The sequence below is a fragment of the Dermacentor variabilis genome, chromosome 10, assembly GCF_050947875.1.
Source record: "Dermacentor variabilis isolate Ectoservices chromosome 10, ASM5094787v1, whole genome shotgun sequence".
NCBI lineage: Eukaryota > Metazoa > Arthropoda > Arachnida > Ixodida > Ixodidae > Dermacentor > Dermacentor variabilis.
The window spans coordinates 98,734,510-98,746,809 of record NC_134577.1 but is presented as its reverse complement, the minus strand read 5'-3'; the positions used below and the strand labels follow the sequence as shown (position 1 = coordinate 98,746,809).

Here is a 12,300-nt window from a genome sequence, read left to right as displayed (position 1 = left end):
GACTTTCCCACTGCTGCTGCTGCTGTCGCACATAGATGACATATAGATGGCAGGCCGGAGGAGTAAGATAGGAAAGGCGACCCCAGAAACATTTTCACCCCACCGTGTCGAATCTGCAGAATGAACTCTGGAGCTTCCTGGCCATCGCCACGTTAGCCACTTGACAGCTGTAATTATCCGTGACTCCTCTCAGAAGCATTGCAGAAACTACAGTGCTTCTCTTTACTAACGTGGGAGGCCAGAGGGGGGACACAGATGGAACTGTATAGAGGAGACGAAGAGGAGGAGGAGAGGGAGCTCCTATATAAGAGAGCGGGGAGGTGACGTGAGAAGACAAGGAAACTCCGCTACTATACGACAGCGGTTTCGGGGAAACAGGTTAAGCTTAAGTTCAAGATACGGTACAGTACATTGCTGCTATTTCTGAATATGACAATATAAACAACAAGCAAATATGTCAAGCGGGCAACTTATGCAGGGCGTGCAGAAGCAGAGCTGCATTAATTAAAGCGCACCGCAGGGTCCAGGAGACACTACGGAAGCCGTCAACCATCAAATCAACACTTCTGTACCCGCCACATTAGCTTTGCGGCTATGGCATTGTTAGAGGTTGTGGATTTGATCCCAATTGCCGCAGCCACATTTCGACTGGGGCAAAACAGAAAACGCACGTGTACTTAGATTTTGGGACACGTTAAAGAACATTCAGGATTGTCAGTCAGCTTCTAGAGTCTGTGAAGGTGTATGTTTACCTAGGTCAACTAATCACAGGGAACCCTGACCATGAGAAGGAAATTCATAGAAGAATAAAAATGGGTTGGATTGCACACGGCAGACATTGTGAGCACTGGACTGAGCACTGTGACTGAGCACTGTGAGTGAGCACTGTGAGTGAGCACTGTGAGTGAGCACTGTGAGCACTGACTGGAAACTTACAGTGATCATTGAAAAGGAAGGTATACAATCAGTACATTTTACCAGTGATGACATATGGGGCAGAGACTTGGAGACTGACAAAAGCTTGAGAACAAATTAAGGACTGCGCAAAGAGCAATGGAACGAAGAATGCTAGGCATAATTTTAGGAGGCAGAAAGAGAACTGTTTGGATCAGAGAGCAAACAGGTATAGACGACATTATAATTGACATGAAGTGAAAAAAATGGTACTGGGTAGGCCATATAATGCGTAGAGTAGATAACCGTTGGACCATTAGGGTGACAGAATGGGTATCAAAAGAAGGGAAGCGCAGTAGAGGATGACAGATGACTAGGTGGTGCGACGAAATTAAGAAATTTGCGGGTGCTAGTTGGAATCAGCTGGCGCAGAAAAGGGGTAATTGGATATCGCAGGGAGAGGCCTTCGTCCTGCAGTGGACATAAAATATGACGATCATGAAGATAATGATGATGATGATATTGTAAAGAACATCACAGTGTCAAAATTAATCCGGAGTCCGCCACTACAGCTTGCCTCATAGTCCGAGTGTGGTTTTGACACATACAGACCCATAATCTAATTCAAGTTTAAGACTTCTGCCACAATGCAATGTGCCATATGAGGAAATGACAACGCTCAACCCTCTAAGAGGTTATAAAGTATGGTGGACAACACCACCTCAAGCAAACACCTCTCCCTGTGTGTTCTGTGTACTACGCAGACAAACAGCAGTGGTGCATGTAAGGTAACATTCAACATCCACTCGCCACTCTCGTGTCAGCCTAAATGTTGGAAGAAACTAAGCTTTAGCCGTCAACATCACTGCTAATTATTGTCAATCAAAGCATCCAGCATGGAAAGCCTCGCTTACATCGATTCCCATAGTGCGTGGGATCTGCATAATTTTTTAACACTAAATTAACACCAAAGGTTGTGGGTTCGTAGCCTTTTCAGACCATGGCGGGATCATGCCAATGCCAGCCTGAATTAAAGGGACACTAAAGGCAAATAATAAGTCAATGTAAGCCGATGTTCCGATGATAAAATTGCATCGGAACTTGAATATTCCGGGGGAGTCTCTCTAATCATGTCCTACATTTACCTCAATTTCTCGATTATTAAGGCTTTGTTAGCAGTAATATTTACGCCTTTTTATGCCATTCCAGAAACTTTGCAACGCTTGTTTCATGCCAAGAAAAGACTTCATTTATGATAAAATTGCATCGGAACAGTCCGAATACCTTTGTCCAAATTCAAATCTCCCGCCACCCAACACAGGAAGTGGTGACGTTGCATATGCCATCAACACCCTCTGCTGCCGTCGGTGATTAAAAGGGTGCTCGACAGATGACATTACCAAGCGAAGCCAGGAGGATTAGCTGCTGCAGCTGCTTCTTGGTTAAGTGACGCAGACCATTCAGGCATCCCGCGACGTCACATGGAAGTTCAATTCTCTGCTACTTGCAGATTGTGCGAGTTTCGCGAGCCAGCAAAATCAGCACACGAATAAGCGATAACGAAACTACTGAAACGCGAAAGCATGGGCAGAGTGGAGCGAAAACAAAACCTTTAAACCGCACGCATCATTGTCGAGGTTAATTTGAATGAGTTCTTTTTTCTAAATATGAAATAGAACTGGACAAGCAGCATTTTATTTCCTCTAATAATACAATACAAGGATTTTTTTTTTGTAATGAGTGGTTGAGTAGTAGTGCCAGAATCTAACTGAGGAGTGCTTCCATCATTGGGCAAGTACTTGAATATTCCGGGGGAGTCTTTAATCATGTCCTACATTTACCTAAATGTCTCTATTATTAAGGCTTTGTTCGCAGCAATATTTACGCTTTAGTTTCTCAAGCACTAATCTATCACTTTAGCTTGACTTAATATTCGCCTTTAGTGTCCCTTTAACACCAAAGGCTGTGGATCCGACTCTTATTTCAGACCATGGCGTGGTCACGCCAATGCTGGCCTGAATTAATATCGCCTCAATTAACACTAAAGGTTGTGGGTCTGTAGCTTTTTAGGACCATGGTGCAGTCATGCAAACACCACTTTTTTTTAATTTCGTTTGAACACCAAAGGCCGTGGGTTCGTAGCCTTTCCAGACCACAGCATGGTCACACCAGCACCAGATTTTCCGCTTCACGGGGCATATGGTCTCGTGTTATTAGGCAGTTTCACAGACATGGTAACTCAAAAAGTTATTTTTTTTTATATTTCATTGAGGTTTCACGTGCCAAAACTAGAATATGATCATGCGGCACACTGTGTGGGGGACTGCAGATCAATTTAGACCAGTTGGGTTTCTTTGACATGCACCCAATGCCTGGCACACGGGCGTCATTGCATTTCTACCCCGTCAAAATGCAACTACCACAACCGCTATTTGATCCCGCAACTTCAGGCTCAGCAGCGCAATGCCAAAGCCACTAAAACACAACGGCAGGTCCGATAACTTAACCATTCCAAAAATTCACCAAAGAATTCTAGATTCATACGGTCTCGCCAATTCAGCGGCTCTTAACAATTTGACAGTACTGAATGAATACAGAAGGAAAAGGCGAAGTGCGAGGTCTGTGCCGAGATAGTGAAAGGCCAATAATAGCAACCCAAAACCCTTCTAATTTATCATTTATAATCTGCGAGCAGTGTTCCTTTTAGTGTTTTCTCTGAGTTATCGATTTGTTCAGCTCTTGTGCACGCCTTCCGAAAGAAAAAACAGAAAAAAAAACAGCACTGGTCCTGTGCTCCACCTTGTCTGCGAGTTTTTTTGGCACTGCTTAGCAATGAAATTTCATTTTGCCTAACCTGGTTATTAAATGAATAGCATACGTCATATAGGTAATTTTAACAAAGATGCATGGCTGGTAATTCACTAACTTATTTATTAACAGAATTTAAATAGGATTAGGCAGATGATGCATGCATCTGGTGGTAAGTGGATATGAAACAAATCTCAGGACATGGCCTCAGATTTCCAGCTTGCCACAGGTGCCACCTGATCTCGGAAGTCGGGCCCAGGCACTGCACTGTTTCTCAACATTCTATGTCCATAATTTCCAGCAAGCAATACAGGTGGATGTTTAGTTTTCATCATAAAAACATCTATCTATCTGCACTAGTTTTTTTGTGCCACATCCACTCACATTTTAAACGCACAATTTTGCATGGGGGCTGCTCCATACACGATCACTGAAACTAAGCTTTTCACATGGTCTGAACATGGCTGCAGTTGACCTTTACGCAATGTGAGCTTATTGTGTACTTCTTGCTTGTCACCCACAACATGTCATCCATATAAAGAAAAGCAAACTGCAGTGATTGCACTGGCACATATGCACCTACAGCTTACCTGTTGAGCCTTTTCAGTAAACAGATAGCCACTGAACAAATATAACCACTCTTATCAGTATGACCGTAGAAGCAGCAGCCACTTAGTTCAAAGATAAGGTTCAAAGGATGAATCACGATTTGAAGAAGCACAGTTGACCCATAGACATGTACAAGTCACATGAATGCAAGTCTACTGAACACGATAAGTCTCACTGTAGTCATATCTCTTGAAGTAAGAGCTTTAAGACTTTTGTGTAAACAAGCGGTTGAAACAATCACTGCGCGGTCTTTGACATTCAATGAAACTTTAGAAGCTGTCACTGAGTTTGTCAAGTAGGCTGGTACAAAGCGCTGCTAGAAGTCAAGAAGGCTGCAATGACCAAAAAATTAGGGTGCATAGAATGTGTCTTGTTTTTCCATCCAAAATGCACCAATGTTCTTATGTAAAATTGCACTATGTGTCAACACGCTTGCATTTAAAGCGCATTGAATGTGCCATCTGATAAGCCACTACCAAGTGGGCATCTGGGCCTTTCGAGGCAACAGACACCCAGGAAACAAAAATAGCCACTTTCAAGAGTATTACTGGACCGATAGTAGCTTGTCAGTCCAAAGATAAGCAAGATTAGAAAGATGAATCATAACCTCAGACAGCGTGGCTTAACACGTACGAGTCACACTGATGCAAGTCTTCTGAACACAATGGGCCCCACTGTGGCCATATATTGAAGTAAGAGTTTTTCCCGTCAACAGTGCTCCTTCTGAAAGACTGATGCAAATGCGTGCTTGAAACAATCACTGCACAAATTGTGATGTTCGAATGAAACAGATGTGCAAAGCTGTGCAGTGTTTGCAAGTAGGCTGCTGCTTTGAAGCTGCCAGAAGTCAAGGTAATCACCATCACCACGAAATGACAGTGCAGGGAACTCTGCTTCGATGCACCTGACATGTCAATGGGGAAAACGAACTTTCAGTGATGCGTAACAACTGCAGCTTGCACTCGGCACTACAGCAGCATGCACCAAAACATTCTCCTCAGCCTATGAAAAAATGCATTTGCTGCATAACTGCTTTTACTGTACAAACAGGTAGTAACGAGCTCTCGTCTTAACACATGGGCTAAAATCTGCTTCCTGGCAAACATAAAACGCACAGATGCTCTCCATTCATTGCAACAGTATGCACAGTGGTAATTAAACGTTCAGGGACAATTGTATACTACTTTGCTATTAACAGCCCAAGACGCAACACTAATGCAAGTTCCGTCTTTTTTTAAATTTTTTTTCAGTGGTATGTGCAAACCACATGCCGGCAGCTGTGTACAAAGGAAGGAAATGGGCAGCGCATTAGGCCCGGTCCCACCCCTTCTCACAATATATGTAATACATGTAAATGGCATACTGGAAATCTCTCTCCATATAAAATCCTGGCAACAGTACCATATGGTAACGATGGTCATAATTTATGTTGCCAACACTGTTGCACCAGGTTATAAAAACGGTGCAGGCAAAAAGTCGCAAAGAGTAGTGATGAAACTGGAATTTGGGTCGATTTTAAGATTCAAACTATGCTTGTCTTGGCTTTTTTTCTGTGCACAGTAGATGCAATCTATTATTTTATGCAATCGAATTTTAGAAGGAACTCACTCTATCATTAAGCTCTGAACAGAATGTGTCACATATGCATCCGATTTCTGTCGGCTGCTGACTTGCTTCTGACGACAGGCAGTACTTGCACTACTGCAAAACTGGATCACCCCCACAAAATTCAGGACAGCTGGCAAGTTTACTGTAGCTCCGGTGTTAGTGTCTTGGAAGTACCCTTCGTGAGAGCATTAACAGAACTTTACAAAAATGATGAAAATGTGAAAAGTTTACCGGAAGCACATTCTGTGAAGTAACTCTGTTCTCACTCATTTATTGCCTGAAGCCAGTAACATGGCACACCATTGCATTGGTCGCATACACCCCTTGAGGTGCCAATTAAGTATGTGCACTGAAAATCTATTTTCACTTCTCACTTCTCGCATTTTCAGAATAATGCAGTGCACACAGTTGCAGAACAAACTAAGAATTTTCAGTCTTTAAGAGAGCTTTATCAAGCTTAGAGAATGTGGACTTCATAAGAGAGCTCTCTACAGGAATGTCAGACATTAAACGAGACTATCATCTATATCTTATCTAGCATACTTGGAAAATACCTATACCCACCGCGGTGGCATAGTACTATGGCTTTGGCATTGCACTGTTAAGCCAGAGGGAGCGGAATCAAACGCATTTTGATGGGGGAGAAATGCAGAAACACCTGTGTACCATGCATTGGGTGCCCATTAGAGAAAACCAGGTGGTCAAAAAAGAAAAACCTATGAGTCCCACACTACGGCACGCCTCATAAATCATATTGTGCTTTTGGTATGCAAAACCACAGAAATATATTTTTTTAAAGCACCTGTCCAACCGCTTGAAAAGTATGCCTGATATAAAACCACGTAAAACGACAATGAAAGAGTAAACCCTCTACATGATGAGGTACTGAAAACAGGAGCGAACACCTAACCTTTCAACTCATTTCACTAAATATTGATGAAACTTCCAGCACAAGCCCAATCAGAAGTGTCTGAAGACATGTTTTAAATACCATTAGTTTCATCCGTATATTGTATTTTGTGCACTGTTTTGAAAATTGGGGACACAGCTTCTGAAGGAGACAACAGTTTGGTCTGCGGGTCTTAATTCGAGGCTGCAAGAATATTCCAGTTGTTTGAAGACCTCGTGCCCTATAACTTTTTACACAGACTATGCTCGCATTCATGTACATTTTATCGTGAATGCTTGCATTTATGTAGTTCGTTTATTTTACGACTCTGAAGTGTACTACATTGTACGTTTTCAGATGCTACTATGCATAAGTATTCACTTTGTTGCGTACCAACCTTGTACATTCCTTGTTTTTCAGGAGCAATATATCATATGGAAAACTTATTTTAAACCACAGCACACCCTTTAACAGCTGGAAAGCCAACTGTACATGTACCTGAAATAAAAATCAAGTGCTTTCATACAGTCTGAAGGGAGTCCTTAATTGACTTTAGCACAGGGCCGCAAATTTTTAGCAATGCCTTTTGCTTGATTCTATGTCGTTCGGATTCTTATTATCTATCGTTCACAACCAGCTGATCCCAACTGGAAACATGGGGTGCAGCATTGCTCTGACCACTGACAAAGCATGAAAAACACAAAAAGCAATAGCATCAAAAGGCATCCCTAGGATATTGTGGCTCAAGTCACAATTGCAGAACTGAAGGCTGTCAGCATTCATACAAGGCATCAGTGAGATGCAAACCTGTCACATGAATTTTCTGGACATTGAAATGCACACTGCAGCAGGACATCCAGCCCCAGACATCCTTATGCACACTGACATATTTAGCATTTTCTGCACTCCGACAGACTGAGATGGCGGCCATCACCACCATCTCCGACTGGCTTAACGTCAACATGACAGAATTTGGCAGTGTGAAGAACAACACTCCTAGTGTCCTGCTAACAGCTGATTACAACCTGATGGCAGTGACGTGATCCACTGACACCGCAGGCAGCTGACAGTGGACTCACCTGCATTCTGTGCCGTAAGGAAGGACTTCATGGCAAGGCGGATGTCCCGGAGCTCCGAGATGACCAAGTTCAGGTCAGCGTGACCCCCATTGAGCGCTTTGAGCCGGGCACCACTCCTGCAACAAACACAAGGCACGGCAGCCACGTAGAGTCATTTCCAGCTTACAGTAAAACAGATCTGCCAACCTAGTGGCCCAAAGGCAGCACACACATAGAGGGGCAATACATTCAAGTCCAGTTACGGATGTGTTCTAGGACAATGCCTTCCCATGTTCTGAACTTTCCCAACCCACAAAGACTCAAAGTGTTGCTTATTAGGATCGTCCTTTTTCCTCCAAAAAAGTTTGCATAGTGTCACCGATGCAGTGACAACTCACGTCTTCACCTTTTTTTCACCAAAAATGTATAGGGAATTTCTAAGTATTAGAAGAAGCATTCACTAACTGACCAATAAGTGACATGGCAACTGCCCCAACGAAAGTGACAAGCACCTTGATTGTTCAGAAGTCTCGCTCTCATCACAAGGGCAGCAAAGAAGCTTCGCAGTACACTATACATGCATTCTCTGCTGCACACAAGAAATAACAGGTATTATGCAAGAAAAAAATAATAAGCACATGTTGCAGCCAAAAGCTTTTGGTATGTCAGCTGCTACACTCAAGTGGCATGGCCATTTCTTTCCAACTGCTGGCCCGACATACCACTGACTGTTCACACATTACTGAGCTCACTTCTAAATGTATATACAGACGGGGACAAAATAGTACGGGATCTGCGATCTAATAATAGTGTGGATCTAACTACATTCTTGCGCCCTCTGGAGAAGCAAGCACCTGATGTCGAGACATGGCACAGCGCATGCACGTCCTTTCATGCTCGTGTGAATAAGACAACTGGCCCATCGCATCAACTTTATAGCGTATCGCATCTGATTAACGTAAATGAGGCTAATGTGCTAGGAAAGCACGTCACAATAATGCACCAGAAAGGGGTGGATAGAGACAAGTAGAAGAGTACACATTTGGGCTGTTTGGTTCATGATTACGAGCAGAAAACAACGGTAAATGACAGGGCAAAAAGAGGGGCATAGCCTTTCACATCCATAATAGTAGCAGCGCATGTGTAAGCTTCCCCTCGATTTCACTCCTCCCGAAGGAGGTAGCCTTCTTATCTCACCGATTACAATTTATTACCCTTGTGCATGCTGAATTTCTGTTGCTTTTATCGTGTTTTGCACTAGTGGTAGAGAATATATATATATAGGCTGACTGAAAGACTAAAGACACTTGGTTGTAAGTCAGTGCTGTTGTCCGTGTCTCCCTTGTTGTCCTGTCTTCTGTGAGTAAGCTGACTTTCGCAGTGCATGTAAGCATGATCGCATTGCATTAGCAATTATAGGAAATGCAATTTGCTTTGGATCTGCTGCACTTGCCAAGCCGCAGTGTGGCATGATGCCGAAAGTGTCTGCAAGCACTACTTTGCCTTCAATGTGTGACACCATGTGCCACCACCATTGCACCAGGGGTGATGCGCCACATGTAAACGCAAGTGCATCGCATTACTCGTGATGTGCTACTGTCGCATTCATGTAAACACGTCTACAGGCCCCTTTTTTTGTCTGCCCGAAGTTAGAATTCAGACTGCAGAAGATTACGATAGGACAGTGGTGTCTGTTGCGAACTTCGCGTCGTGCACAGCGTAGCGGTGTGTTTCGGCCGACGACGAGTGCAGCAGTGTACTGTTGCACAACACAAAGGCCAAAACAGACCCCACTCTACTAGTGTAACCTTCTTCAATCATCGCAATTATGACTGCAGGTTGACAAAATGTGGGCCTATTGGCAGACAAGCAAGAAAGGATGAGCATGCTCTGTGCCATGTCTCGACACCGGGCGCTTGCTTTGTCAGAGAGTGCACAAATTCAATTTGACATGCACTCACAGATCCCGTATTATTAGGTCCATTCAATTTGCTTGCACCACTGTGAACCAGTTCCTGGTGGAGCACAAGAAATTGAGACATTATTGAGCATGATTTCAGCACAAAGTGACACTCGAAATGAATGCCGAGGTGCAGACTGTACGTTTTGTCCAACTAGTGCGTGCCTTGTGCGCAAGTTTGAGGTTCCGAAACGGAGGTACGACTGGCTTCCGAGGCGCAACTACACCGCGCGCTTGTGCAGACAAAGAAGGCAAGTGTAAGCAGGCTCTCAATGGCGGTTACGCATGTGTACTGCTTCCCACCTGTATGTCCAACAAGTTGGCACCAACAGTAGGGAGGGTGCAGAAAAATAGTGAACCAGCCCTGCACTTTTTTAAATGAACAGCGCGGTTCAGAGGGCCCCATTACTGAAATGAATGGCAGGATGCAGCACCTTGTGAACTGGTTCAGGTGGTGTTAGCGAATCGAACAGACCCATTTTGCCCCCTGTCTTTACGCCTCTTGAGGAGCAGCCTCCTAAATTAATAATAATGATAGTCACCATTCTTGTGAGCCTCTCCTTCCGTCAACTCGGAAACGCGATCCCACCGGGAAGTACACGGCGCACATGTGGGAGGTGAAACATTCACTCTGAAGTGACGGCGACTGTTTTCGTGCGACGAAATCGCACGATAAATTGTGCAAACATTTTGGAACCGGTGTTCAATAGGTAACGTCAGGCGATTAACGATGCGTGCGAGCTATCAAACATGACATGTAGATACGGCTGTGTTTGCGCGTCCCATGGTGCATTCAAATGGACGAGAAGAAGGGCATTACAAGTGTTCTGAAAAGTTTCACTTTTTTGCGGATGAGAAGGTGGGCAAAAACGTTAAAGCAGAGATAAATACGTGAAGCGGCCCGCACACCGGCCAGCAGCGGCCCCCATTCACTTGCTCGCGTTACGTTTAACGTGTTTTTCAACGCGCGTTTTTCTTTTTTTTTTTTCCCCTATAGGAATCTCAAACGCGCGGCGCTTGCCTAAATCTAACCCAAGCATGCGCCCTTGGACTCCGCGCCAAACACGCGAGCGACTCGAAAGCGCAGCTACAGTAAACAAAGCGCGTTAAACGACGACTTTTTGCTCAACGTCTCTAGTTTGCAGCCAGTCATAACGCGAGTCAGATATAATGAACACAGGCAGCTGTTGTCCTTTGCCTTCAGGTCGCTTCGCACTGCGGTCCAGCCACCATCGTGGCCAAGAATAAACGCGGCGTAGTACCATCGTGCTCGACGACGCGCCGGTGTCCTTTTTGCCCGACGCGGACTGGCGCACAAGCACGGCACGGCCAGACTTGGCAGCAGCGCCAGTTGCCGAGCGTCCAGTCGAGCGAATCGACACGGCACGCGAGCGTGCAAAAGCGCTTATTCACGCTCGTTGCGCGGGCGCTCGACGAGCACGTCGAGACGAAGACAACGTGTAAAGTACCTTTCCGAGCACACTCACCGTCGGATGGCCCGGCTGGCACGATCCATGGTGAGGCAGGAAGGAAGAGACTGGTCGCACTGGCGCTCACGCACTAACACACGCGCACCGGTTGGGAACAAAAGGTGCTCAAGCGAGCCGCATCTTCCCGCTTGGCGACAGCGCAGGTGCGACAGAAAAAGCCTTCAAGGTCGGTCCCAGCTGGCGCAATCCTTCTGGTCTTGCTGGTATGCTGGCTTGTCTGGAGGCAAAGCGACCAGCTGAAGGCGGCTGCAGTAGGCCTAGCATTGATAACGCCGGCGCAAACAACGATGCGAACTGGTCGACAAATCGGCGGTCCAGCGCGAGAAATGAACTCCAAACAGTGTCATTGATGCCGCCCGCATCCGAACTCACGACTGCATGCCAAACTATTTCACAAGAGCTGCACTGACTTAACTCCAAACCCAAGCTGCTATCCTGCGGCAGCTGACAGCGGTGCCTACAACGAGCACTACACAACCATTGATACAACACACACCGCTGCGTCCCGTCCAAGTGGTCGAAGCAGTCAAAGGCTCTCTCCCCCCCCCCCCCCCCCCCCCCGCATTTCCTCGCTTGTATCGCTGCTGCTTGGCTGCTGAGCGCGCCACTAGCGAACCGCCAAGTGCAAGCCAAAGCCGAGCCGCTGAGCCAATCATAGCTTCCTATATAGCCAACAAACGCTACCGACCGTGGCTGATGAGATCGTCTTTAGTGCACCATTCGGCAGTTGCACTTTGTTTTCGTGTGCTGCTAAAAGATACCGCTTGAAGTCTCTGCATGCGAGACCCCTGCAAAGCAGAAGTATCGGCTGTGTTGCGCAAATCATACTGGAATAGTGGAAAGTATGGTGCGTGTTGCACTAAACTTGACATAATTGTCTCTCTATAGAAGCCACGACACAACAAAACGTGCACACGTTCTACTGAAATTCCCCAGAGTGACAATATGGCGAAGTTCGAAAAAGAGTCGTGACACATAGCGCTA

The 12,300-nt window shown here is 45.3% G+C and overlaps 1 protein-coding gene across 1 annotated transcript in view; it reads right to left on the bottom strand.

The window, feature by feature from the left end:
- The window catches only part of LOC142560849 (uncharacterized), a 65,713-nt gene extending 53,846 nt beyond the window's left edge, over positions 1-11,867 (bottom strand). Inside the window, exons 1-2 of the mRNA XM_075673246.1 lie at positions 11,314-11,867; positions 7,888-8,003 (exon numbers count right to left, since the gene is read on the bottom strand). Of these exons, the coding sequence (XP_075529361.1) occupies positions 7,888-8,003; positions 11,314-11,342 (145 nt within the window). The 5' untranslated portion in view covers positions 11,343-11,867. The remainder of the gene's footprint in view (positions 1-7,887; positions 8,004-11,313) is intronic.
- Between the last annotated feature and the right edge of the window lie 433 nt (positions 11,868-12,300).